A 27,137-nucleotide genomic window follows, 5' to 3' on the forward strand; every position below is an offset into this window, starting at 1 on the left:
GGGGGCAGAAGGCGGGGGAAGGAGCAGGGACAGGGCGAAAGACTCTTGCCTTCTTGCTCCTGTTTCCAAGGCAAAACTTGGGTAGGAGGGTAGGGCCCCCATGTCCCCAGGCAGGCCATGCCTAGTAGCTTCCACCCCCATTCAAGATATCCAGATGCCCCACTGCCTCCCCACCCAACCCCCACGCCCCTCCTACCCTCACTCCCAATTCTCTGGCCTGCAGGCCACCCCCCCCCGGCAGGCCAGAGCCAACACTGCCCCAGCTGAACCCACCCAAGTAGCCAAATTGGAAAGCAGACAGAAGAGAGGAAAAAGGGAAGAAAGGCCCTGCCCATGGCAGGATCACCAAAGAAGGATGAGTGAAGACCACGAGGCCAGGTGCCAAGAACGGGCACTAGCCACCGAGCACAGGGCCACTGCCACTTTCCCACCCACCTTCTCTCAACACACTCAGCAGTTTCATTTCGTCACCCTTGGAAATTTACCCTCCAAGAAATTAAAAAAGTAAAAGAGATATCCTGTCCAGCCCTCCAAGAAGAATTTCCTAATTGCCAGATACTAAAAACAGGTTTCAGTCCTGGCCTGCAACAGCTAAATTTGCTGAGCCACTTCACTGAGCCCAGAGCTGAACTGGGGACACCATGCATCTCCTTATGCTTTCTCAACCACAGTAAAACCACTGAAGCACCAGAGCACTCACAAGGCTCAAAAGCATCCTAAGCAGAAGTTCTGCCCTTACCCCTCAGGTCAAGTCTTGTCTACCCCACACCCCATATCACTGTTCCCCAGGTGCCTGCCTGCCTGCCTCCTCCGACTGAACCACACTCCTGGAGAATTGTTGGGCCTATTCCAAGTTCCATCCCTTAAAGACAGCATGTTGTTCAGTCACTAAGTTGTGCCCAGCTCTTTGTGACCCCATTGGACAGCAGCACACCAGGCATCCCTGTCCCTCACTATCTCCCAGAGTTCGCCAAAGTTCATTCCATTGAGTCAGTGATGCCATCCAACCAAGACAAGCACATTGTTAGATAAAATCTAACAATTCATGAACATCTACTATGTACTTCTATGGGGAAGGCCTCAGCATGTCAGCCCTTGACCCCTCTGAACCCAGCTGTTCTTTCTGGTTTCAGTTTTCACTCACACACACTCCCTGCCCCCTCCAAACATATACACATACTCCAACTTCACCAAAGACTCAGGTATCCCCAGCCTCGCCTCTCTGAAGGCCTATGGAAAACACTCCTCCCCACACATTACAGAAGGGAGCTCTGGGTTCTCTTAATACATGTACAGCCTTGTGAAGGACACAGAGTTTGTGCAACTGTGTGACTGCACGACTCTGTGTTGACTGAACCACCAGCAAGGCCTGCCCCATTGATGTTTCCTGAAGCTACAGACATCTTGGAAATGAGAGTACTTTGCAGCCATCACCACCCAACCCCAGCCTGTTCCCAAAGCATGAGCATCTCACCCCCAGGAAATCCTGCTGCCTATTACTCGAGTGAGGCTGCAGTTCCACAATCACTGAGCAGGGCTGAGGTCCCAGACTAGACTGGTGACCCCTTCCTCAAGCCCTGGGAGTGAATCACAAAGAGTGTCAATGACCCAGGCTGGTGCAGGATGCCCCATCCCCCTCAGTGTTGGAGCCCGCTTCAGCCTATCAGGCTAATTCCCTCCCTAATAGTGACCACTGCAACAAAAACAATGCCACAAGGGACCAGGCTCCCAGGAGCCCCTCACCCTTCCAGAACTGTCTCTCAGAAGAAACAAAAGTCTGCCTATCCTTGGCTCACTTCTGAATACAGGCTCAGGCTCCCAAATGTGTCTGTCTCCCTGTCCTTTTCTCAGCATCACCCCAGGATGAATGACCATATCCCAGACAACTGTATGACCAAAGCAGTTAGCCCACCTGGCTCACCTCCAGTCACCCTTTAGAGTCCAGACTCCCAACAGCTGAAGCACTCCAAAATGGGCCTACCCCTTCCAATAAGCAGGCTTCTCTACACAACATGCTTGCTCATGTGAGCTCTGTCCAGAGCTTTAGGGGCCACTTGCACCTTCCTTAAGCAAACTCACGGACTTAAAAGGGTCTCCTCCCAACAGATATTCCTAGTGCCCTGGAGAAGCAACCCTACCTCAGTTTCTCTGAAGGAACCCCTCTCTGCCTCAGGCTCCTTACAGGAGGGAGGGAGGGGGAGGGAAGCTGGGATACTGGTCCTGAGGAATCTCTCTGGACTGCCTGACAGGTCTGGGGAGGGATTTGGATTCTCAAGGGCCCCCTAGACAATGCAATTATTCTTCAAATGTAAAAAACGCCCAGAAATCCCAGACCAGCTGCTTTGCACAGCGGCCCTGACAATGGGGCTCTGTGTCTGCCCATGAGGCTCCTCCCACCGTCAACCCCAGGGAAGGACTGAGCCTGAACTCCGCCTAGCCAGACCCTCTCCAGCCCTCCTCACCCAGGCTAGCCAGCCAGGAAGTGAAAAAAGTAGGATTGCTGAGCCAGGCCTGGCCAGTCACGGAAGGTAGGCTGGGGTGGGTCAATGTGGGGACAAGGCAAGAGCAGTCTGTGACCCAAGAAGACACAGGGGGAAGGGAGAGAACACTGGCCTGGGAACCCAGAGACCTGGATTCAGGCCCCAGCTCAGTCTCTCTTGGCAGTGACACCAGACTAGTGTATTCCCTTCTCTGGGTCTCACCTACAAATACCTCTGAACTCACCCCAAAGGCAGAGCACCTGTACCCCATCTGCTGGACATATTTTTCTAAGCCCCATCTAATGTGTAAATGCCTGCCTCCTTCAGTCTTTAAGTTTCCCTTTGGTAAAATGGGGATAGATACAGCTACCTGGTGGGACTGCTGGGAGAATTCAATGATAGCACAGAAAAAAGGTGGGACCACCTGCCAGGGTCACCTCAGAGAAGGAGGGAAAGGGAGGATGATCCCCAAAGAGACTAGTACAGAAGAGGGAGCCACCTCTTCTAGGGCCCAGAGCTCCATTTCATGTGTAGAAGAACCTGTCTTCATCTCAGCTTAGACTCCAGCCTCAACCTGGACCCCAACCCTAATATCAGAGTGGACCTTAGCCTTGGCATCAACCAGACTATCCCACAGCCTGTGTATGACCTACCCCCCAACCTTGACCCAGCCCGACTATCCCACCAGTCTTGCCAGGGAGTGGGTGGGGAGTAGGCATCAGATATGGTGGCCATTTGCCAACTGTAAGCTCAATCAATGAAAGAGACAAAGCATGTGGGCTGAATTCTGCAGAGCCCTCCCACCGGCACTGTTCTCCGGCCCTCCCAGGCCAACATGGGGAAGGGGCTCTAGGGACCCCACCTTCCTTCTTGGCACTTAGACTTTTCTCCAAGCATAATGTCTTTATTATCCACATTTCTTTCCTGTAACCAAATGCGTAAAGTCCCTAAAAGCACAATTTTAAAAGGCTTTGTAAGCCTTTTTCAGAAGAGAAGTGGGTAGCCTGCACTGCATGGAAAAAAGACAGCCCTAAACTCAGTGTCTGGGGGGTTGTCAGAGCCAAAGGCATGACCCATGAAGGCACTGGTGGGCATGACGGGAAGGCATTCCTGGGAGGTGAGTGCTCTGGCTAGTTTATATTTCCCTTGATGCTCTGCAAGGTGGGATAGACTAAGTGAATTGTTTTAGGAACCCAGCTTATAGCTGCCTGCAGAGACAGAAACCGGGGACTACCTGAGAAGGGGTGGAGGAGGGGAAAAAAGGAAGGGGAGAAGTCAGGGAAGGGATAGGGTCCTTTTGATGGGCATAAAGCTCAGCTGACAGTGGAACCAGGGAATCCATCCTAGAGATCCCACCCACCTTCAGCAAAAATGAGTGGATCACGCTCTGACATCTAACTTCCAGAGATCAAATTGCCAACATCCACAACCCATACCTTGAATGAGGCCAGCCAGGACCCTGGACCCTATTAGCCAGTGTCCTGTGTCCCCAGTAAAGTCCTAAAGGCACAGGTTTCACTGTGGCTCCCTTTAGCAACCCTTAGGATGAGACCTCATGGCCTGGATTTTCCTCCCTCTGAGCAGAACCTGACACCCCAACTCTAACCACCCCTCTAGGAAGCTATTAGCTACAGAAGTAAAAGAGACCACAGAGCTGGTTACTATGCCAGTGACTACATTGGTGTGAGACTGCTCTTGGTGATGTCAATCAGGCCATGGGCAGGGGAGGGCTGAAGGGAGATGGTACTCATAGTCACTCACTACCCTGGGAAGGGCTGAATCTGGAGAGAGAAAATCAGCCTCAAGACCATATGAGCCCTGTTTTGAGGCACCCAAGTCACCATGGCCCTTGGGGAACCCCAGGAAGACACCTTTTGTTTCTCTCATCCTCCTTTGTCTTTCTGTCCCCAAACCACCCCCCACACACACACACACACGCACACTTTTATGTTTCCCTTGATGACTCAGCTTGCTAAATAGTTTCCTCCTTTGGGACTACCTTTAGCACCATGGTTTTCATGGAAACCATGGTTCACAGGAAAAACCCTCAGAGAGGACCCAAAGTGCAGGGATGAGGTCTAACTCTAAGTGACCCAGGGAAGACTCTGTTTTCTCATCTGCAAAATGGGTATTGTCATCACATCTGTTCTCTAATTGATCTTGGGCTCCCACTCAAGTTTTTGGAGGGATGTATGTTTTGCTTCCCTCAAGATGCAGCTTCCCCCTCCTTCATAGCAGCATTATTCACAATAGCCAAAAGATGGAATCCACTCAAGTGTCCATCAATGGATGAATAAACAAAATGTGGTACATGCATACAATGGAATGTTATTCAGCCGTGAAAAGGAAGGAAATTCTAACGCACGCAACAACATGGATGAACCTTGAAGACATGATGCTAAGTGAAATGAATCAGTCACAAAAGGACAAATACTGTATGATTCCACTCATATGAGGTATGAAGAGCAGTCAAATTCAGAGAGACAGAAAGTACAATGGGAGTTGTCAGGGACAGAGGAGTGGGGGAAAATGGAGTTAGTGTTTAAAGAGTACAGAATTTCAGTTTTAGTGGTGATGGTAGCACAGCAATGTGAATATATTTAATACCACTGAGCTGTATGCTCAAAAATGGATAAAGTGATCAATTTCTGTGTATTTTACCACAATAAAAACAACAATAAAGTTGAGTGAGTGCTACTCTGTGACAGGCCCTTGAGGTACAGAAACAGCCAGATGCCTCCCCGTCAAGGATTGGGGTGACAGGTATCTGTGTGTGTGTGTGTTATTCACTCAGTCATGTTTGACTCTTTGCGACCCCATGGAGTGTAGTCAATCAGGCCCCTCTGTCCATGGGATTTCCCAGGTAAAAATACTGGAATGGGTTGCCGTTTCCTTCTCCAGGGGAATCTTCCCAACCTAGGCATCGAACCCACATCGCCTGCATTGGCAGGCAGATTCTTTACTGTCTGAGTCACCAGGGGTGACAGGTACCACAAAGCAAAGCAGATAAGGGGAGAGGCAGCTGCTCTGTATGGGGAGTCAGGGAAGCCTCTCTGACAACAGATCACAGGAAGTGAGAGGCAAGAGGGGGCCAGAGCCTACAAATGCTGTGGTGACCTCCTAGGGATTTGCTGAATGAAGGAATGTGGGAGTAAGAGCAAGGATGGGGTAGGGATGACTTGGGTGGCCAGTCATGACACCAGGACCAACCCTTACAAGTTCTCTGTCAACTGGTCGTCTCCTTTCCCCCTCACAACAAGCCTGTGAAGTAGGAAAGACAAAAATTGGTTCCGGGACCCACAGGCAGGAGAAGGGCCCTGGTGGCCTGATTCCAGAGCCCAGTTCTTTCCTTGGGGCTTCAGGAGAGATAGGAATGCTTCTCCGGGCCACCTCCCATCGCAGGGATGAGCCTGCCCCCAAACACACAGCCGAGGGCCCCTCTCCCAGCCCCACTGCATAGGGCATCACCTGCAGGCGTGGCCTTAACCAGCCCCTGACCTGAGCTACTGTCCCCACGTGGAGATCCACCCATTCAGAAGATGGGGCACTTGAGGCCAGCGAGGTGTAAGCTGGCAGATGAAGAGGTAGCCTCCCGGCAGGGCTTCTCCCTTCTCCCTGCCAGGAGCCGCAGCCTCACAGTTCTGGAGGGAAGGAAGACAGCACAGTCAGCAGTTTCCACTGATTCTTTCAAAATCACTGACAAGAACTGAGGCTTGTGAGACAGCTCGGCCAGGCGCGGTTCCCCCTTGCCTGCCCCTTGTGACCGCACAAAGCCGATCTGTGCTTCAGCTCCAGCCCCGAGGGGGTGGGGGGCTCTCTAAGTAGAGTGGGGACCTCACCCATGGCTCTCTCAAGGAAAGATCTTCCTCTTCAGGAGAGGCTCTGGAGCCAGGGTGGGGTCTCCCAAGCCACGGGAGGGGTCCCCATTCTACTCAGCCCAGGATTCAGGCTCCTAATGGCATAGTTGGGCTATCCAAGGCTTTTGCTGGTTCAGGCAGCATGTGCAGGAAGAGGCTCCCCTTCATTCTAAGTTCCCTTCCTGCAAAGCTCCCTATTCTGTGCTCACCACCCCCCAAACTCAACATGGTTTATCACAGAGCACAGGTGGCATGCATGATCATGAAGAAAACATCCCTCCACAGTCCAGTTACTAAATAAACCCCAGGGCAAATCTCTATTTGTTGAACCCTTTGTGTGCCGGGCCCTGTGCTGGGCACATTCCATTCATGGCATCATTTAATCCTCCCAAACACCCTGATGCCCATTTAAAAAATGAGGAAACAGGCTCAGAAATGTTCACAGGTGTGACGGAGGCCACCCAGACAGAGTGAAGGGCAAAGCAGGCTTGTCAATGCCCGGCTCAGCTCTCTACCTTGCACTTGCCCACCTCTCAGGCCCTCGGTCAGCCTCCCGGGGCAGCAGGCCTGAGCACAGTCCTCTATCTGGCACTTCTGTCTTACCCCTCCCCACACAGTGACACTGTACAAACTGTACCAGGCACCCCGGGCTAGCAGGAGGTGTCCCCGGCCCGGCAATTTACCCTAGCTACACTGCCAAAACTTGCTGCCCAGAGGCCACTCGCCTCCTGGCCAAGGCATTAGTCAGGTGGGCTGTGGGTCCCATGGGGACTGACTTAAGGCTTGCCAGACCACAGCCCTTTGCCCTTGGTTTTACCCTCCATAAATAGTGACAAGGACAGTGATTTTGGTAGCACAAAAGAAAATTCTAAGAGCGGCTAAATGATAATTCCCTCTAGACAGTCACCTCTTCTCTCTGGCCCAAGATTTTCCTCTCCTGGTAACTCCAAGGTGATTTAACTGTGCTCTCCTTATACAGGATTACCCAATAAAGAGCTCTTCATAAAATTCAACCCTGAAGCAGAACACCACCACCTCCACCCCTGCTATCACCTGCCAGCCTTAGAAACAGCTGGAACCAAGTCAGAAAAGCCAATGGTGTTCATTTCAAAATGCATATGTGGGCCCCATGATTTAATCCATAAAACACCTACAGAGTTAAAACACTGAGCTTAGACAATAAACATACTCTTCAAGTTCTTTTGTTGAGTTCAAAGAGAAGCTTAAAAACTCACCAGCTTTTAGAATGAAGAAAAGTCTGTTCTTATAATTCTATCATCGCTGTTACCACTATTTTTCACTGAGTATGTCTAAGGTACAGAGGGCAATGCTAAGCATTTGGCATGGAGTGTTTAGGTTAATCATGTCAATACCCCCTTCTACAGAGGACAAAACTGAGTGAGTTTCAGAGAGGTTTCACAACCTGTCATCTGACATAAGACAATCCAAACTATACTAAGATACTAAGGCTCAGATTTTACTCTTTCTTAAAGCCAGAGAATGAATCAAATTCATCATCTTTTCTTGAGTTACTTTCTCAGATTAACTCAAAATTTTGCACTAAGTGTATATGATTTTTTCATTTTCCAAAACAGAAGAAAGTAAAAGAGATATGTGCATTCAACACTTAAAGACCTCACTTAAAAAATCTTTCCTATGACCATCTGCCCACTGGTGGTCCTGCATGTCTCCTACTTAGCTGACTTAAGGTCTAGATATTTGCCTATCCACTCAGAGCACCCATCAGCCCTCTCTCCCTGGAGTCAGTAGTTTGGGGGGGCTGGGCTGGACTGGCCTGGGGAAGAGGTCTGGTTGTGGGTAGGAAGGCATGGTTGAAGGTGTGGAGATAGGCTCTGAGGGGTCTGTGACTTGAGAAAAGGGCATCAAACCAGATGTCCTAGAACCCAGATTTGAGACCCAGTCACGCTACTTGCTGGCACTGCCAGCATTCCCATCTTTGGGAAATAGCTCATACCCCATGCACCACAAGGAGAGGAATTATGTGTCCATCAGGGCCTCGGACAAGGCTGCAGAAGATGGCTGGGTTCTTTGTTCTGTTTCCTAATAAATCACAACTCATTTCCAAGTGCTGCTTCTCTCGGTCTTAAATCAAACCTTCCTTAACACCCTCCCCCAAGAAGCAGCTAAAGAATCTGTCTGCCAATGCAGGATACATGGGTTCAATCCCTGGTCTGGGAAGATCCTACATGCCACAGGGCAACTAAGCCCAAATGCCACAACTTCTGAGCCTGTGCTCTAGAGCCCAAGAGCCACAACTACTGAAGCCCGCATGCCTAAAGCCCTTGCTCCAACAAGAGAAGCCACCACAATGGCAAGTCCAGGCACCACAATTACAGACTAGCAACCAGTCACCACAACTAGAGAGAAGGCCACGGCAGCAGTGAAGACCCAGCACAACCAAAAGTAAATAAGTTAATTTTTTTTTAAATGGAATCTAGACTAAGAGGCAGGGGTACTGAATTTACCTGCCCCAACACAGCTAAGCCACCCTGGTTTGGCTGAATCCAAATGTTTTTCTTCATCCCCTCCTACTGACTCCTGATTCAGAGAGAGCAGGAGAAACTTTGGGTTCCTGCCTATTTGAAGAAGAAAGAAACAGGGGCAAAGGAAGAAGAGAGTGCAGCTGAACTGGGTAAGAAAGCTCACTGAGCACCCAGGGCCTCCCTGAGGGCTGTTGTCAGCACATAGGGCTCTTACCCACATGCACTATTACGGCAATTTCTGGATCGTTGTTTGAAATGCCATACTCCATCACCTCCACCTGAGCTGCTGAGTCCTCACACTTCAGAGGAAATGGGGTGTGGCAAGGGGCAAGGCAGGGTGACCTCACTGACCTCCTCTCCCAGCTATAGGGGAGGCAGGAGGAGCACAGGCCCAGGGATTCTCCCTGTCCTACACTTTAGACACCCCTTCCGGGAAGGTGACAAAAGTGAGATTCTTAACCTCTTAGGAAAATGACTCAGAGCTCTGAAAATGACTATGAGCCGTTCACTCACCCCCAGCCCCATGCTTGAGACATGAAAGGGCACACAATTCTCTTAGGAAGCCAATGGAGAGTCCTGTACTCCTAACCCACCATGACACCCAGCCACTTTTCTCACTAAAACACTGTTCTGATCAAACCACTGCCCTGCCCAAAAACCTTCAATGGTTCCCAGTGGCCTAATGAATGGAGACAGGTCCCTGACACCTCTTCCCTGCCCTCAGGCCCCTTGTCTTCTGCGCACACCCACTGGACCCCAAGACCCCCACACCCAGACCTGGCCCACACGGCATGTGGGCCCTGCCCAGATGCCTTCTGCCCAGATATCCCCACCCTGCTAGCCACTCCCCCAGAAAGCCAGTCCTCACTCACTCTTTCTCTCGCTCTTCCAGATCACTCTTCTGTTCTAATCAAGACCCTACCCCGAGCCTCAAGGTGAGTGCAAAGAAAAAGAGAGCAAGCCAGGCTGTCAGGCAAGAAAAGGGAAATTTATTAGAGTGAAACGAGAGGGTGACTGGCACTTAAGGAGAACCAGCGTCCTCCCTTTCTGACAGGGTCTTTCTTATACCCCACCAATGAAAAAATTATCTGAAGAGATGGTTAATTTTTAGCCTGTAGTTGAGTCCTGTAGTCACGTAGCCAGAGGTCTGGAATCTGGTGGTCTCGTAGCTTTGAGAAGGTAGGCCAGTGAGGAAACAGAATGTCATTTGGGCAATTTGGTCATCTCAAGGATCGCTGTGATTTTATTCTTTGTTTGCGAGGTCAACATAATGAGCCATCTTAACAATGAGACCCCATGTGGGCCCTATCAACGCCCTCTCCTGACCTTTGGGCCTTTCAAATCTCTGACAGTCCGCTTCCCTGGGATCCTCCTGGAGACACTGCCTGCAGCCCTGTCAATCACACTAAGAGCAGGCAACAAGAATCTGGGTGTCACACAACCCTAAAAGGGAGATAGCATTATCCTCACAGTACCAATGAGATTGAGGCAGAGAGAGGTTTTAGCTTCTTGCCCAGGGATCACAATCCCACTCTCTGAGATTAAAGGAAGGGAGAGAACTTGTAGGGCAAGAAGACAGCAGGGGATGATAGGGTAGGAGGCCCTCCCAGAATCCCTAAGACTCAGGCCTGGCTACTGTTGGGTCCCTTGCCCACCCACCAAGTGAAGCAAAGCTTCCTAGAACCCGAGTCCTAGAACCCAGGACTGGTTCTGGGCCCCAGTGCCCTCTTGGCCATCCCTTCCTCTACAGTGCTCTTTTCTTCCACTGACTGTCCAAATTGAACCCAAACCACCAAGTCCACCTCTCCCAGGAAGCTATTGCTCCATCCTACCTCCCCTCCCTGTCACTGTGGGCCCACCCATCACCCATGTTTACAGTCTCTTGTGGAACAACATCCTCCCACATCAGCCCCTCCCATCAGGTGTTTCATTGGTCAGTTAGTCATTATTAGGATGTCTTCAAAAAAATTTTCTTTCTATGATCAAATCAGTTTAGGAAATACCAGTTTATTTTCTGCAGGACTCTTCAAGAGTCTTTTAAATGCATTCTGAATCTTCCACAGAATTGTAGAGTGGCTTTTCCAGTTTCTGCCCCTGTTTATCCCCTAAAACCTTGAGGCTTCTCAGAACAGTCTTTGAGAAACACTTCCTCCTCCCATCCCCTCAGGCTTCCCTGGTGGCTCAGCAGTAAAGAATCAACCTGCTAAAGCAGGAGATGCAGATTCGATCTGCAGGAGAAGGAAATGGCAACCCACTCCAGTATTCTTGCCTAGGAAACCCCATGGACTGAGGAGCCTGGCGGGCTACAGTCCATGGGGTCACAAAGAGTTAGACACAACAACTATAGAACAACAGTCCACCCCTTCAGGACAGCCTGCACAGCAGGGAGCACATGGGTAGGAATCAAGGAGGGGAGCATCTGGTCCCCTTTTAGGAGTTATGAGTGACATTCTGGGAGCTCAGCCTGAAAATCCCTCCTGGCACTGCCCAGGGCAGCAGAACAAGTGTCTTCTCTTTCTACCTTCCTTTGGGTAAGGTTACTGCCTACACTTCTGCTAGAGTCTAGAGGGACCTCATTTGACCAGTTGCCTCAGATACTACCCTTCAGGCTATGCAAAGCCCAGAGAACAAGGGGTCTTGGGAGATTCCCCCAAATCAAGCTGGACAGCTCTTCTAGGCAAATCACTCACTCTACTCCATCATTAGCCCATGAGTTTCAATAGTAATCCAGGATTAAAATGTATTAAGCTGCCATTCTGGGAAGATGCAGTGTTCCACTCAACAAACCCTACAACTCTCCCCACTGCTGCCCAGGGAGGGGACTGAATCCCTCAATTTACAGGAAACTGAGGCCTCAAAGCAGAGCAGACACTTGCTTGTAGTGACCCAGCCAGGGGCAGAGCAGAGAGAAGCATTCAGGCCTCCCCACGCCCACGTGGCCCAACAGCAACTCATGCAACCATCAGGGCAGCTTCAAGGACTCATGCAGGCCAGGCGGGGATAAGGGTTACTTGCTGAGGGGTAATGGCTCAGCAGCTGGGGAGACTTTCGGGGCTTTGAGCAGAAGATGGCATGTCTAGGGCTGGAGTCAGCTGTTTCCCTAATCTCCTTGGCCACACCCTGGCTACAGGAAGGGTGCTCACCCCAGATTGGCTAACCATAGGCCAGCTTGGCTGTGGGGAGAGATAAGATGCCCTACATGCTACCCGCGTGTCATCTTGCCCTGGGGCAGTCACCTAAGATACTTTCTCATGGTTTTGAAAGCTCCTCAAAGTCTGGCAACCTAGAAATCAGGCTTGTGTTCCCAACCTGAGACCCAAGTCCCCAGAAGCCCCTCACTTGGCCCCACCTCCCAACAGAGTAGCCCCTCCATCCTATACACTCTTCATAACTCCCCTCTGCCCTGCCCTCATACAAGTAGTCTCTACACCTCCCCCAACACAGTCCACAGGACCCAAGACAGTCACCTGTTTCAGGTCTCACCTGATCTGTGCCCATCCCTGTATCTGCCTGGCCCAAAGTCCCCAGTCTCAACCCTCACTACACAAAGATAACCCATAAGCCAGCAGCATCACACCACCCAGGAGCTTGTTAGAAATGCAGAGTCTTGGGCCCATCACAGACCTGCTGAAATGGAACCTGAACATTATTAACAAGCTGCCCAGATGACCCACATGTATGCTAGAGTTTGAGAAATAGTTTTATAGACCACTGATGTAATCAAGTCCTTGCACCCATGGCAAGCTTTGACAGCTCCTTGGGGGCCTAGTGAATCAAGTCTAGACTCAGTGACTTGGCAATCAATGCTTCAACTGACTTGTCCAGGCTTGGGCTCCCACTCTTCCTCAGGAAAACCATCCCATCCTGTGTTGGCCAAAGCCACCCAGGACTTCAGAGTCCCCTTAAAGCACCACCTCCTCCAAGAAGCTGTTCTGAACCACGTTCCACTATATCACATCTGGCTTGGCTCACTCTTTTCTCCTGATGAGTGGGGACCCTGTCCTGGTTCCCAGTGGCTCCAAGCACCAGGATGGGGCACAGAAGATGGCAGGTGCCAATTCCAGGTAACAAGGCCCAGTGCCAGTTATTGGGAAGTCCACCCTCAGCTCTAGTCTGTCTTCACCTCAACTCAGCAGACAAGGACTCGGGCAGGGTGGAGAAGCCCATTGCATACTTCAGAGAAGAAGCACTCCTCAGAAACATGGGCTTAATGAGCTTCCAGCAACAATGTGGAAAATGCAGAGAGAATGCCTCCGAATCTCCCTCTTTTCCTGGGGGACTGGGAGGTCTGCTGAGATAGATAAGCAGATCCCCTAAAACCTGGGGTCAGAATGTGGAGCAAAGCAACTCCATCCCTGTGTGGTCAACAAACCTTTTTTCTGCCTAGAAGGCCAAGTCACCTGCCCCGAGGCATCCTCATGACCAAACAGAAAATCCTCAAAGGACAAGGCTGCCACACCCTCCTGCCCACCCACTCCTTTCTGGCCCAGATCCTGCAGGCTGGCATCCCATAGGAAGTCCTTGCTCCTTTGCCCTGGGTCTTCAAGAAGGTATTCAAGCATGGACCTCAAGGAGTTCCTGGCTTCCACAGCCTCTGGGGATCAAAGAAAAAAAGTCTCTTGACTCTCATTTTACAGACACAAAAAGAAGTAAGGACAAGGCCAATACTGAAGTAGAGTAAGCTCTTTTCAGTTCCCATTTCTCTGTTCCCCCAGCTCTGCTCCCACCTTCAACCCAGCCCTACTTAGACCCCCATCCAGGTTTCCCAAGGCCAAGTCTGAACCTCCACATCATAACATCCTAGACTGAATCCAGAACAGGCTAGTTTATCTGCAGAGCTCCTATCTGACCTCTCTGGAGTCCTCACAGGCAGATGAAGAGGGCAATGGGGCAATGCTGAATCAAAGAAGTGATATTCTAATGGTGGTATCTCAAGCAGGGAGCTGTTTTTGTACCAGAAGAAAATGTCCTTCCTAGCTCCCTGAAATCACATTATGCATGACACCCTATTTGGCTTGGGCACAGTGCCCCTCCTAGAAGAAAAGGAGAGGCATGAAACAGACAGACTCAGCCACCCACTCTGAGTAAGGACCCCTTCTACCTTAGAGGGTTTGACTTCTTTCCTACCTCTCCAGCCCCAAGGCCAAGCACCTTTGGGAGTCAGGAAAAAAAAACACTTGTTAAAAAGACTTCAGCTCACATATCTGAGAGGTAAGAAAGAAGTGACAGAGTAGACTGATTTAGAGCATGGATTCTGAAGCCAAATTGCCTAAGTTCAAATCCTTGCTCTGTCACTATTGAGCTGTATGACTATGCCTTGGTCTTCCAATCTGTAAAATGGGAATAAGACCTACCTTATAGAGCTGTTAAGAGGATAAAAGGAGCTAATATTTGCAAAGTCCTTAGAATACTGCCTGGCACCCAGTGAGTATACCAGGGCCCTGGACTAGCCTCTTGGCCTCTGCTCAATTTCTCCCACCCAGGACACCCTCTTTTCTCCCTGCTCTATCCCAGCTCAAAGCCTTTCCTAGGCATGCCAGCCCAGTTGTGATCTGAACCCCAAGCCCCTAGGTCTGGCACTCACCTCACAGTCTTATCTTGGTCCATCACGAGTCTCCCTGTCTAGGGCTGCGCTTCCTGCCCCCAGATCCCTTCATTCTGAGAGCACTAACCAAACAGCTCAATTCTCAGCTGGGCTCCTCTGTGCAAAGTGGAGAGCTGTGAGTGGGAAGATAAAGGACTAGAGACCCCCCAATCTCAGCTTCTTCCTCCCCTTCAACTCTCTGCCCCCAGGGCTGGGTACCCAGCAGTCACCCAAGAAAGTAACTTGAAATAAAGCCCTGGCTGCCCACGCCATCTCTATCTCCTGAGTTAGAAAACACACACAAGCACACAGGTACATACCCTTCTGTTGACCTAATCTGGATTTCCACCAAAGGGAGCAAAGGAAATCATTGATCCCCAACCCACAGCAATTCACATCAACTCCACACCCCCTATCCATCCAATCTCCCACTACATGTACAGGCCTGCCTTTAAGCCATTTGTACTGTCTCTACTTCCCTTTTCCCACTGGCCCCCTCAGATTCTTGCAGTGATTTGCACAACTGCTTTCAAGGAAAGAAAATAAAAGTCCTATGATCACTTGAGATTTACAGGGGGCTCCTGCACTGCCTGACCTTCCCACCTGGCTGAAGATTTCCTGAGTATTGGCTACATTCCAGGCATTCTGCTAGATGCTCCAGATGCAACAGTGGGCCAGTGCTTAGGACGCTACACCAAGTAAACAGACAACTGCAACAAATGGTTATGAACTGTGATAAGCACAATGAAGAAAGTAAACCACGTGCTATGATGAATTACAAAGAGGATGGGAAGGCATATTTGAGGTAAGACCTGAAAAATAAGAAGGAGCAGAGCCAGTCCAGTAGAAAACCTTGGAAGTACATTCAAGGCAGAGAAAACAGCACAGACAAAGGCCACAGGGCAGGAAAAAGCTTAGGTGTTCAAACGGCAGAAGTGATTCAGGTGTGGCTGTCAGAAAAATGCAAAGGGGACAGTGGTCAGGATCAGCAGTGACCAGATCATGGAAGACCTGAAAGACCGGGGAAAGCTTTGAAATTTTACTCCAAGTGCAAAAGGGAGCTGTTTAGGCTCTTAGAGGAATGAGACTACTCAATATTTTTCTAAATTGTTCTTGTTGCTGTTAAAATGGATTTGAGGAGGCAATTGCAGACTTGGGGAAAGCAGGCAGAAGCTACTACAGTATTAAGGCAAGACAGAAAAGGTAGCTTGGCCTGGGGCAGTAGCCTAGGGCAGTAGCCTAGGGCAGTAGCATGGAGTCAGAGTATGAAGAATAGGCCTGAGATAGATTTGGCAAAAGAACTTGCTGTAGTACCAGCTGTGGAGAGAAGGAAAAAGATTCCACCTAGTTTCCTGTCTTTGATGGCAGGTGGGTTATGGGGCCTTTACTGAGATGGGAAGGCCACAGGAGGGTCATGCTTGGGGAGTGCAGTCAGGACTCTGTTTCATCCATATTAAGTTTTCATACCTATAACATCATAAATCATTAGATTGTGGCTGGATAGAGAGGTTAGATTTGGAGAAGGAAATGGCAACCCACTCCAGTGTTCTTGCCTGGAGAATCCCAGGGACGGGGGAGCCTGGTGAGCTGCCATCTATGGGGTCGCACAGAGTCGGACACGACTGAATCGACTTAGTAGCAGCAGCAGCAGCAGCAGCAGCAGAGAGGTTAGAACTGAAGATAAAATTTGCTACATAATATTATGAGAGTGAAAATGATGTACATTTAAGATTTGTGCTTGTAAATTAATGTTTGAAATTAATGATTTTAAAAATTATAAGAAAAAAAATGAGAGCTTGAGGGGAACTTAAATAGAAGGGACTCAGGAGAAAGGAGGAGGTAAGAACAGAGCCCAGGATCCTCCAACATTTACAACTGTGTGAAAGACTCATCCTTAAAAACAAGCAAGGAAGGGCTTTGGTAGGAGGAAAGGGGGTTTGTGACGAAGAAAACCAAAAGTCAAGAGAGGACATTACAAAGAGTGATCTAGACCAAGGGAGGTCAAGGAAGATCTGCTTATAGGGGAGTGTAAACCACTGGAGACCTTTACTAGAGCAGTTTCAGTGAAGCGGTGGGACCAAAGCCTGGTCAAGTGAGCTGAAGAACACAGAGACCATAGGTACAGGCAGCTCTCTGGAGAAGTATTACTGTGAAGGGAAGTGAGGTCATCTGTAGCTGGGGGAGAATGAGGGATGAAGAAAAAAAAGGTGGGGGAGGGTCATAAAAGGGAAGCAGTGGGGTGCCAAAGCATGTGAAGAAGGTACTGCTGGGAATGATCCAAGAGAAGTAACTGAAGAATGAGGGACAGGGAGCAGACTACGTTGGAATCCTAGTGGAGGCATTAGCCTGAGGCAGGAACTGGGATGCTGGGCAAAGATGCAAAACGCAGATGTGGGTCCTTCACTACACACTTTCAGATGCATGCATACGCATTCCAATGACCCCCCTAGACACCTGCCGTCTTGCTGCCTGCTCCAAACACAGACAAGTTACCCACCTACTTCGCGGTCTGGCACGGGATGTGCCACCACCGGCAGATCCTGCAACCAACCTGTGGGCACAACTCACCACAGGTGCCAGCTACAGCGCTTGTCTTATCAGGCCATGCCTTTTCCTGGTGCAAGCTCCGAGGGGGTCCCCAGCCTCTGACCGGCTCTATCTCTAAGCCCCTCCCCCAAATTGAGCACTCAACACTCCCTACCCCTTTCCGAGACGGTAGGGAGCCTAACCTAAAGCAGTCTGTGAGCCCCTAGTTGGCTCTTCGGAGAGAGCTGCTCCCAACCCTGTCCGGGGGACTCCTCCCATACCCCCCGCGAGGAGACTACCTGGACGCCCTTTGGGAGGACGGCCCAGCCTCTTCCAGCGTCCCGACCATCGCCCCGGCGCCTTCTCTTCCCTCCCCAGTGCCCACCCTCTGGGTCGCCCGAGCAGTCGCGGGGCGTCAGCGCCCTGCTTTGTCTGCTCCCATCGAGGACGCCCGCCGGGGACGTCTCCTGCCGCACGCAGCCCCAGGGTCCCGCCTGCCCTCCACCCCAGCACAGCCCCTGCCCCGGGAACCACGGCCACTGGGTCGGACCGCCGCCTCCCGCAACACGAGCAAAGGGGCGCGGCACCCACCGCCCCCGCCAGCCTCCGGGAACGCCGGACACCCTCGCCCTCCCGCACAACCGCCGCTCTAGCTGCCCGAGCCCCGGACCGGCCGAGCCCTCGGGGCTGCTGCGGGCCCCTCACCCTCCCGCTGTCGACTCAGCCCCAGCCTGCGCCCGAATGGGGCCGGCGGCCGGGGGTCGAGGATCGGGGAGCAGGCGCGCGCTGTACCTTTCCCTGCTGAGCCGGGGAAGAGAGTTTTCCGTGAGTGGCGCTCCACCTCGGCCTCCTCCGCCTCCCCTTCTCCTCAGCCGCCTGGCTTCCTCCTCCAGCCGCTGCTGGGACCTTAGGGGCCCGAGCCAGCCGCCGCGGCCTGTGTGGGGCCCCGTTCAGCCTCGCGTCCCCAACCCACCCCGCCCAATCCGTTCAGGCCCAGCCCCCGCTCCGCCTCTAGGCGGGGACGCGCCGAGCTCCTCCCAGGCTCGGCTGGACAGGGGCGGGGAGGCTGGAGGCCGCGTTGGCAGAGGACCTCTGTGTCCCTTCTTGTAGAGGGACCGGGACCCAGCGCTCCCTACCTGAGCTCCAACGTCCCTTCCTCAATCTGGGCACCTAACGTTCCCACCTGTCCCCCAAAAGAAAAGCAGTTAGTCCAGCCCTGCCTGCCCTGTGCTTGGGTGTAAGGTGGAGCCCAAGCTGCCTGCCAGGCAACAAGCAGAGCTAGGCCCCTGGACTCAGTTTACCCGCAGAACTCCAAACCCTACCGTCGAAAGGAAGAGGAACCTCTCTCTCCTCCCAGAGCTGCCTTCACTTCCACAGATCCACTGGATCTCAGTTGGGGGCGGGGGTGGGGTGGTTTCCTAAGGGGCTACCTCTAGCCTCAGATTGTCGGCAACACCACTTCGCACCCAGCAACCACCACCCCTTCCCATGCCACCTCACATTAATACCGGTGCAGAAATCTCAGCATCTCTGTACACTGGTGCCAATCAAATCTCAGAGACAGAGTCTTGGATGAAGTAGGAAAGGATAGCTTTAGTGCTTTGCCCGCAAAGCAGGCCACAGCCAGCTCATGCCCTCAAAACTATATGTCCCAATTTGGGGAAGATAGTGAGAAGTTTTATATTAATTGTTTAAAGAGGGCATGATCAACTCCTGGACATTCTTCTGCTGGGCTGGTGGTGAGGTAAGTAGGAATCAGCATCATTAACCTTCAGGTCCAACTGGGGTCTACCTGCCTGTGGGCAGCATACCATCATTAATCATTAACTTCCCCCACCTGGAGCAGGTTTCAGTATCTATGAAATATCTCAAAGATGTTGTTGTGTGTATCCCTTGAATAGCAAGGAGAGATAAAGGGGCCTTCTTAAAGGAAAAGAAATAGAGGAAAACTATAGACTAGGAAAGACTAGATATCTCTTCAAGAAAACTGGAGATATCTAGGGAACATTCCGTGCAAAGATGGGCACGATAAAGGACAGAAACAGAAAGAACCTAAGAGAAGCAGAAGAGGTGTCAAGAACAGAAGAACTATAAAAGAAAGATCATAATGACCCAGATAACCATGACAGTATGGTTACTCACCTAGAGTCACACATCCTGGAGTGTGAAGTGAAGTGGGCCTTAAGAAGCATTACTACAAAAAAAGCTACTGGAGATGACAGAATTCTAGCTGAGCTATTTAAAATCCTAAAAGATGCTGCTGCTAAAGTGCTGCACTCAATATGCCAGCAAATTTGGAAAGCTCAGCAGCAGCCACAGGACTGGAAAAGGTCAGTTTTCATTCTAATTCCAAAGAAGATCAATGCCAAAGAGTGTTCAAATTACCAGGCAGTTGTGCTCATTTCACATGCTAGCAAGATTATGCTCAAAATACTTCAAGCTAGGCTTCAACAGTACATGAAGCAAGATGTACAAGCTAGATTTTGAAGAGGCAGAGGAACCAGAGATCAAATTGTCAACATTTGTTGGATCATGGAGAAAGCAAAGGATTTCCAGAAAAACATGTGCTGCTACTCATTGGCTCCACTAAAGCCTTTGACTGTGTGGGGGGTCAAAAAAAATTGTGGAAAATTCTTAAAGAGATGGGGGTATCAGACCATCTTGCCTGTCTCCTGAGAAGAACCAGACATGGAACAACTGACTGGTTCAAAAACTGGGAAATAAGTACAATAAAGCTGTATATTGTCATTCTTCTTATGAAACTTATATACAGAGTACATCATGCAAAATGCCAAGCTGGATGAATCACAAGATGGAATCAAGATGACTAGGAGAAATATCAACAACCTCAAATATGCAGATGGTACCACTCTAATGGCAGAAAGTGAAGAAAAACTAAAGAGCTTCTTGATGAAGGTGAAAAAGGACATTGAAAAAGCTGGTTTAAAACTCAACATAATAAAAACTAAGATCACAGCATCTGGTCTCATCACTTCATGGCAAATAGAAGGGGAAAAGTAGAGGCAATGACAAATGTTATTTTCTTGGGCTCCAAAATCACTGCAAATGGTGACTGCAGTCATGAAATTAAAAGATGCCTTGCTCCTTGGAAGGAAAGCTATGACAAACCTAGAACAGGAATTAAAAAGCAGAGATATCACTTTGCCAACAAAGTCAATATATTTGTTTCCAATTCCAAGTTTTGTCTGTTTACAGCATGACAGGCCAGTTAACCCAGCAACAAGGTATTGAGACAAGGAATATGACTTTATTCAGAAAGCCAGTTGACAGAGGAAAATGGTTGACAAATGTCTCAAAATAACCATCTTTTTCGGGTCTGGATTCCAACTACTTTTATAGGACAGAATAGGGGAGGAGTTGAGGAAGTAAAAGCCAAGTCTATACCCCCACCAATAATGCCAGAGAAGATGAAGTTGAACAGTTCTATGAAGACCTGCAAGACCTTCTAGAATTAACACCAAAAAAAGATGTCCTTTTCATCATAAGAGATTGGAATACAAAAGTAGGAAGTCAAGAGATACCTGGAATAACAGACAAGTTTGGCCTTGGTGTACAAAATGAAGGAGGGCAAAGGCTAACAGAGTTTTGCCTAGAGAACTGATCATGGCAAACACCCTTTTCCAACAACATAAGAGATGACTCTACACATGGACATCACCAGATGGTCAATACCGAAATCAGCCTGATTACATTCTTTGTAGCCCCGAAGATGGAGAAGCTCTATACAGTGAGTAAAAGCAAAACCTGGAGCTGACTGTGGCTCAGATCATGAGCTCCTTACTGAAAAATTCAGACTTAAATTGAAGAAAGTAGGGAAAAACCACTAGGCCATTCAGGTATGACCTAAATCAAATCCCTTGTGATTATACAGTGGAAGTGACAAATAGATTCAAGGAATTAGGTCTGATAGACAGAGGTCCAAAGAACTATGGAAAGAGGTTCATAACATTGTACAGGAGGCGGTGACCAAAACCACCCCCAAGAAAAAGAAATGTAATATATACAAATAGTTGAGAAAAAAAGAGAAGCGAAAGGCAAAGGGGCAAAGGAAAGCTATCCCATCTCAATGCAGAGTTCCAAAGAACAGTAAGAAGAGTAAGAATAGTAAGGAGAGATAAGAAAGCCTTACTTAAAGTAAAGACGATTATCTCGCAAATATCTGCTGGAATGGCCAACCTCAGAGAGTGCGTGCTTGTGCTTAGTTGCTTCAGTTGAGTCCGACTCTTTGTAACTCAATGGAGCTACAAGAGCCTGCAAGGCTCCTCTGTCCATGAGATTCTCCAGGCAAGAATACTGGAGTGGGTTACCATGCCCTCCCCCAGGGGATCTTCCTGACCCAGGGAGCAAACCTGGTCTCCTGCATCAGCAGGTGGATTCTTTACCACTAGCACCACCTGGGAAGCCGCAAACTCAGGGAAAGTGGAAGTGAAAGTTGCTCAGTCGTGTCTGACTCTTTGCAATCCCATGGACTATATAGTCCATGGAATTCTCCAGGCCAGAATACTGGAGTGGGTAGCCGTTCCCTTCTCCAGGGGATCTTCCCAATCCACGGATTGAACCCAGGTCTCCCACACTGCAGGTGGATCCTTTACCAGCTGAGCCACAAAAGAAGCCCAGGGATGTATTAATCTCTTCAGGCAGAGGGGCAAGGTTCCCCAAGGCAGGTCATTATGTATGATTATAATAGCAAAAACAATGAAAAACAAAGGTTAAAGTCAAAGAAACAGATACATCATGGAGTCGGAATTGGCTCTTCCCTGCAACACAGTCAAGGGTATGGTTTTTCCAGTAGTCATGTACAGATGTGAGAGTTGGATCATAAAGAAGGCTGAGCACCAAAGAATTGATGCTTTCCAATGGTGGTGCTGGAGAAGACTCTTGGCAGTCCCTTGGAATGCAAGGAGGTCAAACCAATCAATCCTAAAGGAAATCAACCCTGAATATTCATTGGAAAGACTGATGCTGAAGCTGAAGGTCCAATATTTTGGCCACCTGATGCAAAGGGCCAACTCATTGGGAAATACCCTCATGCTGGTAAAGATTGAAGGCAAAAGGAAAATGGGGGCAGCCCAGGATGAGATGATTAGATAGCATTACCAACTCAATGGACATGAGTCTGAGCAAATCCTGGGAGATGGTGGAGGACAGAGGAGCCTGGCGTGCTGAAGTCCATGGGGCCACAAAGAATTGGACACAACTTAGTGACGGAACAACAACAATCCCTTGATAGGGAAACAAGACCTTGCCCCGAGGCTGCTCTTGACTGTTTCTCCCTGGTCTCACTCCTCCTCCCTTTCCTAATTATCAACTGTTTGAATTTACCCATTGGAACTCAGGGAAGGTCATGGAGGCTGCATGAAGATTATTTACTATAATCAAAGAAATGGGGGACACAGAAAGGCCTTGTGTCCAGAAGCCCCACAGGACCCTGCATGGTATCAATCTCGAATGTTTAACTGCACAAAGAGGAAAGTGCGGTGGGAGGGGGAGCATTCAAATCACTGGAGCCTGTCCCTTCACAGTACATGACCTTGAGTGGAAGTGGCCTCTGTAAGAAACTATTTTTCATTTGTACCCACTGCCTCATCCTCGATTTAATAAAACTCAAAGCAACTCTAAATGTGAGGGTCAGTTTTTCCTTAAAGAACAAAACAAACAAACAAACAAAAACCCCCAAAGATTTGGAGGTTATTTGTTCATTTATTTTCTACTTGAGATTCTGCTCACTGGTAGTCTTTCACTGCTCTACTTTGGTGGCAGGGAGGAGGGAGTGTCTTTGACAATTTCATTCTATTTAATCCTGTGAGCATCTCCAGGGCTTCCTGGTAGTGACAGAGTCTAAGTCCAAGGGGTCAAGCCTTCCGTGGAAGCTGGGCCCTGCCTTAACTGAGTCCACTAAGCTCCTCTGTCCAATGGAATTCTCCAAGCAAGAATACTAGAGTGGGTTGCCCTGCCCTCCTCCAAGGAATCTTCCCAACCCAGGGATCAAACCGAGGTCTCTCACATTGCAGGTGGATTCTTTACCCATCTGAGCCACCAGGGAAGCCCCTGGTGTAATTGTCTATTACTGTGTAACTGTAATGTTACTGTTACTGTGTAACCAACCCCAAAACTTAGTGGCTTAAAGCAACAATGATTTCTTCCTCAGAATTCATTGGGTTCACTGGGCTCAGCTAGATAATTTTTTCTGTTGCATTCAATGTTGACCAGTTGACCAGTGTTAACCAGTTTAAGTTGACATCAACTTAAAGCTTGTCTGGAACTCAAACAATCCAAATGGCTTCTCTCTACAGAATATACTAACAACCTGGCAGCTTGACTTCCCAGAGGGTGAGAATGGAATGTGCTAGGCATCTTAAGACTAGGCCCAGGAGGACCTGCAAGATGGTGAAGGAATAGGACAGGGAGACCACCTTCTCCCCCACAAATATATCAAAAAATCATCTGCATGTGGAACAATTCCCACATAACATCTGAACACTGACAGAGGACCCCAGACTTCCAGAAAAACAAACCAATCTCCTCAGAATCAAGTAGGGCAAAAAATAAAGACAAAAAAAGGGAGACAAAGAAGTTTGGGACAGAGACCTGCACCCCAGGGAGGGAGTTGTGAAGGAAGAAAACTTTCCACACACTTTCCTAGTTTCCTACCCACTCAGAGACAGGGTCAGAGGGGAACTTCAGAACCTCAGAGAGGAGTGCAGCGAGACAGGTGCTCTGAAGCTCTGAAGGCAAAACAGAGAAAATTCACCACAGAGATCACGCCAAATGGCATTTCCCAGCTGAGAAGCAGCTTACGTGCTCTCATCTGCCCACAGCAAGTAGGGGCTGAGTGCAGAGGCTCAGGCCTCAGGGGTTGGTCCATAGGGACAGGACCAGGGTTGACTGCCATGAAAATACTCTGAAGGGGCTAATGTGACACTGCAGAGGCAGACCAGGGAAAACCACCCGAGGAGCAAAATATCATTCCTGCAGGAAGGCTTTAACACAGTACTCTAACCCCAAATGCTCAAAGGACAAAGGAACCCTGTACTAGCTAATGCCTAAAGGGGGGCGAGCCAGCTATAGTCTACAGCCCCAGAGGCAGAGAAGCTGGTGAGAATGCCAGAGGCAGAAGTCAGGGCGGCGCTATGGTCCCAACCCCAGAAATCACAATTACCGCCAAGCTGTGAGCTGCCTCGGGTTGCTACCCATGTCTTCCTAGGAGCCCAAGTGGTTCAGCTCTGCCAAGGGTGTCACAACCCAGGACCCATAGGGAAACGCAAGACCCACCTCAGACTGTGGCAACCTCCTGCAGGGACCAACTGAGGTGAGCACGCCCCACACACCCTAGCAGCATCTGCTGTACTTCTACCCTTTCCCAGCACAACTGAGCAAGTGAGTCCTAATAAGCAGCTGCCTTCACCCACCTCACGTCTGGGCAGAGAAGAGACACTAAAGAGAGATTTACAAGTGGAGGTAGGCCCAAAACCAAAGCAGAACACCAAGGGCTACATGAGCAAAGGAAAGAAGGGGAAACTACCCTGGAAGTGGCAGGTGCAATGGTTTAAATTCCTGCAATTAGCCCGAGACTGCACTTCAGGGACAACTGTAGACTTTGAGAACAAGTACAAGCTGGAGCAAGGGAAGATCTGATTCTGAACTGAGCCCACACTGCCCACAACAGATCCAGAGACCTTCCTAGGTATATTGGAGGACTTTCTGAGTAGGCAAATCAACTTAAACAGGAAAATGGAAGAATCACTTGGTCATTCCTCTCACTGCTGTTGCTGCTGCTGCTAAGTCACTGCAGTCGTGTCCAACTCTGTGCAACCCCATAGACAGCAGCCCATGAGGCTCCCCCGTCCCTGGGATCTCCAGGCAAGAACACTGGAGTGGGTTGCCATTGCCTTCTCCGATTCCTCTCACTACTGCTATCTATATATTTCCACCCCCTATTCCCTTTTTTCTCATATTGTCCTAATATGTTTATTACTCCCTTAATTTTTATGACTTATTTCTTCCTTTTAAAAAAACACTATATTTTTAAAATAAATTCCGTATTTTTGATTTTGATGTTTTGTTTTTGATTTGTATTTTTGAGTCTAATTTTTTCCCATGTTTTTTATCTTTGTTTTTTGATCTTTTGTTTCTGATTTTGTATCTTTGAGAGTCTAATTTTTAGTATTAATTTGCACTTAGGGGTTTGATAATAATCTTGATTGCTGTCTTCTGACTCCTTTTCTTACCCATCTTTTTTTCTTTTTCTTCTTCCTCCTTTGTTTCCCTATATAATTATGTGAATTTCCTTGGGAGTTCCTGGCTATTTAGAGTTTTTTCACTGTTAGTCCAGAGATTTTTGTTTTCTGTGCTGTGTGACCTGTGAAGTCTTCATGCTACTGTAAGGAACTCGAGTCCAGGAATCTGGACCACCAGAGAACTCTTGCCCCATGGAAGATTAATAGGCAAGAGCCCTCCCAAAGGCCTCCATCTCAACATGAAGGCCAAGCAACACCCAAAAGACAGCAAGCTCCAGAGCTGGATGCCCCACGCCAATCCTTCAGCAAAACAGGGGCACAACCCCGCTATATGGCAGACAGGCTACCCAAAACCATACCAAACCCATAGACACCCTAAAAGACACTACTGGACACAGCACTGCCCTCCAGAGAAACAAGACCCAGCCCCATCTACCAGCGTACAGGCACAAGTCCTCCCAACCAGGAAACCATCACAAAGCCCTGGCCCAATCCCACCCAAGGTGACAGACTCCATAAGTAAGAGGAACTGTGACCTTCCAGCTTACAGAAATGAGACCCAAAACACAGTAAATTAAACAAAATGAAAAGGCAGAGAAAAATGCAGTGGATGAAGGAATATGATATAAACTTACAAGACCAAATTAATGAAGAGGAATCAAGCAATCAACCTGAACAGGAAGTCAGAGTAATAATAGTAAAGATGATCCAAAATCTTGAAAATAAAATGAAGGCACAGATAAATAGACTGGAGGCACGAATCAAAAAGATGCAAGAAATGTTTAGCAAGGACTTAGAAAAGAGTAAATAATAACAATGAACAACACAATAACTGAGATTAAAAATACACTGTAGGGAACCAACAAAAGAGTGACTGAGGCAGAAGAACAGATAAGTGAGCTTGGAAGATAGAATGGTGGAAATAACTGAAATGAACACAGTAAAAATAAAAAGTAATGGGAACAATCTCAGAGATCTCTGGAACAATGTTAAGTGCTCCAACATTTGAACCATAGGGATCCCAGAAGAAAATAAATGAAAGGGCATGAGAAAATATTTGAGGAGATTATAGTTGAAAATTTCCCTAAAACAGGAAAGGAAATAGCCACCCAAGTCTAAAAAGCCCGGAGAGTCCCATACAGGAGAAACCTGAGGAGAAACTTGCCAAGACATGTATTAATCAAGCTAACAAAAATTAAGCACAAATATTAAAAGCAGCAAGGGAAAAGCAACAAATAACATACAAGCAGATCCCTAACAGCTACAAAGCTAACAGCTAATAGCTGATCTTTCAACAAAAGCTCTGCAAGCCAGAAGGGAATGGGAGAATATAGTTAAAGAGATTGAAAGGGAAAAGCCTACAATAAAGATTATTCAGTCGTGTTTGACTCTTTGTGACCCCATGAATCGCAGCACGCCAGGCCTCCCTGTCCATCACCAACTCCTGGAGTTCACTCAGACTCACGTCCATCGAGTCAGTGATGCCATCCAGCCATCTCATCCTCTGTCATCCCCTTCTCCTCCTGTCCCCAATCCCTCCCAGCATCAGAGTCTTTTCCAATGAGTCAACTCTTCGCATGAGGTGGCCAAAGTACTGGAGTTTCAGCTTTAGCATCATTCCTTCCAAAGAAATCCCAGGACTGATCTCCTTCAGAATGGACTGGTTGGATCTCCTTGCAGTCCAAGGGACTCTCAAGAGTCTTCTCCAACACCACAGTTCAAAAGCATCAATTCTTCGGCACTCAGCCTTCTTCGTAGTCCAACTCTCACATCCATACATGACCACAGGAAAAACCATAGCCTTGACTAGACGAAGCTTTGTTGGCAAAGTAATGTGTCTGCTTTTCAATATGCTATCTAGGTTGGTCATAACTTTCCTTCCAAGGAGTAAGCATCTTTTAATTTCATGGCTGCAGTTACCATCTGTA

General features: G+C 48.9%; 2 protein-coding genes across 6 annotated transcripts in view; one reads left to right on the top strand and one right to left on the bottom strand.

Moving 5' to 3' along the window:
* SMOX (spermine oxidase) overlaps positions 1–17,960 on the bottom strand; it is a 35,531-nt gene extending 17,571 nt beyond the window's left edge. For 4 of the 5 annotated variants that reach the window (XM_010836468.1, XM_010836467.1, XM_010836464.1 and 1 more), the window contains exon 1: positions 17,744–17,915. The gene's annotated coding sequence lies outside the window, so the exon portion shown is untranslated. Of the gene's footprint in view, positions 1–17,743 lie in introns of all 5 variants that reach the window. The other variant, XM_010836465.1, reaches the window with a different exon arrangement.
* LOC104986168 (formin-like protein 5) lies at positions 3,549–18,061 on the top strand. Its single transcript, XM_010836623.1, has 5 exons — positions 3,549–3,597; positions 7,317–7,435; positions 8,906–8,990; positions 9,734–9,776; positions 17,179–18,061. Exons 1-5 carry the CDS (start codon positions 3,549–3,551, stop codon positions 18,059–18,061), a joined length of 1,179 nt encoding a protein of 392 aa, XP_010834925.1.
* Positions 18,062–27,137: the final 9,076 nt, after the last annotated feature.

This window comes from Bison bison, unplaced genomic scaffold (genome assembly GCF_000754665.1).
Source record: "Bison bison bison isolate TAMUID 2011002044 unplaced genomic scaffold, Bison_UMD1.0 scf7180017864063, whole genome shotgun sequence".
NCBI classification, from domain to species: Eukaryota; Metazoa; Chordata; class Mammalia; order Artiodactyla; family Bovidae; genus Bison; species Bison bison.

What these genes read in the sequence shown, in the direction of transcription:
- LOC104986168 (XM_010836623.1), top strand. Translation starts at nt 3,549, where the DNA reads ATGACCCATGAAGGCACTGGTGGGCATGACGGGAAGGCATTCCTGGGA. An exon ending in CGGGAAGGCATTCCTGGGAG is followed by an intron (nt 3,598 to 7,316) that starts GTGAGTGCTCTG and finishes CTCCTTATACAG; the next exon opens with GATTACCCAATAAAGAGCTC. An exon ending in AGAGAGTGCAGCTGAACTGG is followed by an intron (nt 8,991 to 9,733) that starts GTAAGAAAGCTC and finishes TCGCTCTTCCAG; the next exon opens with ATCACTCTTCTGTTCTAATC.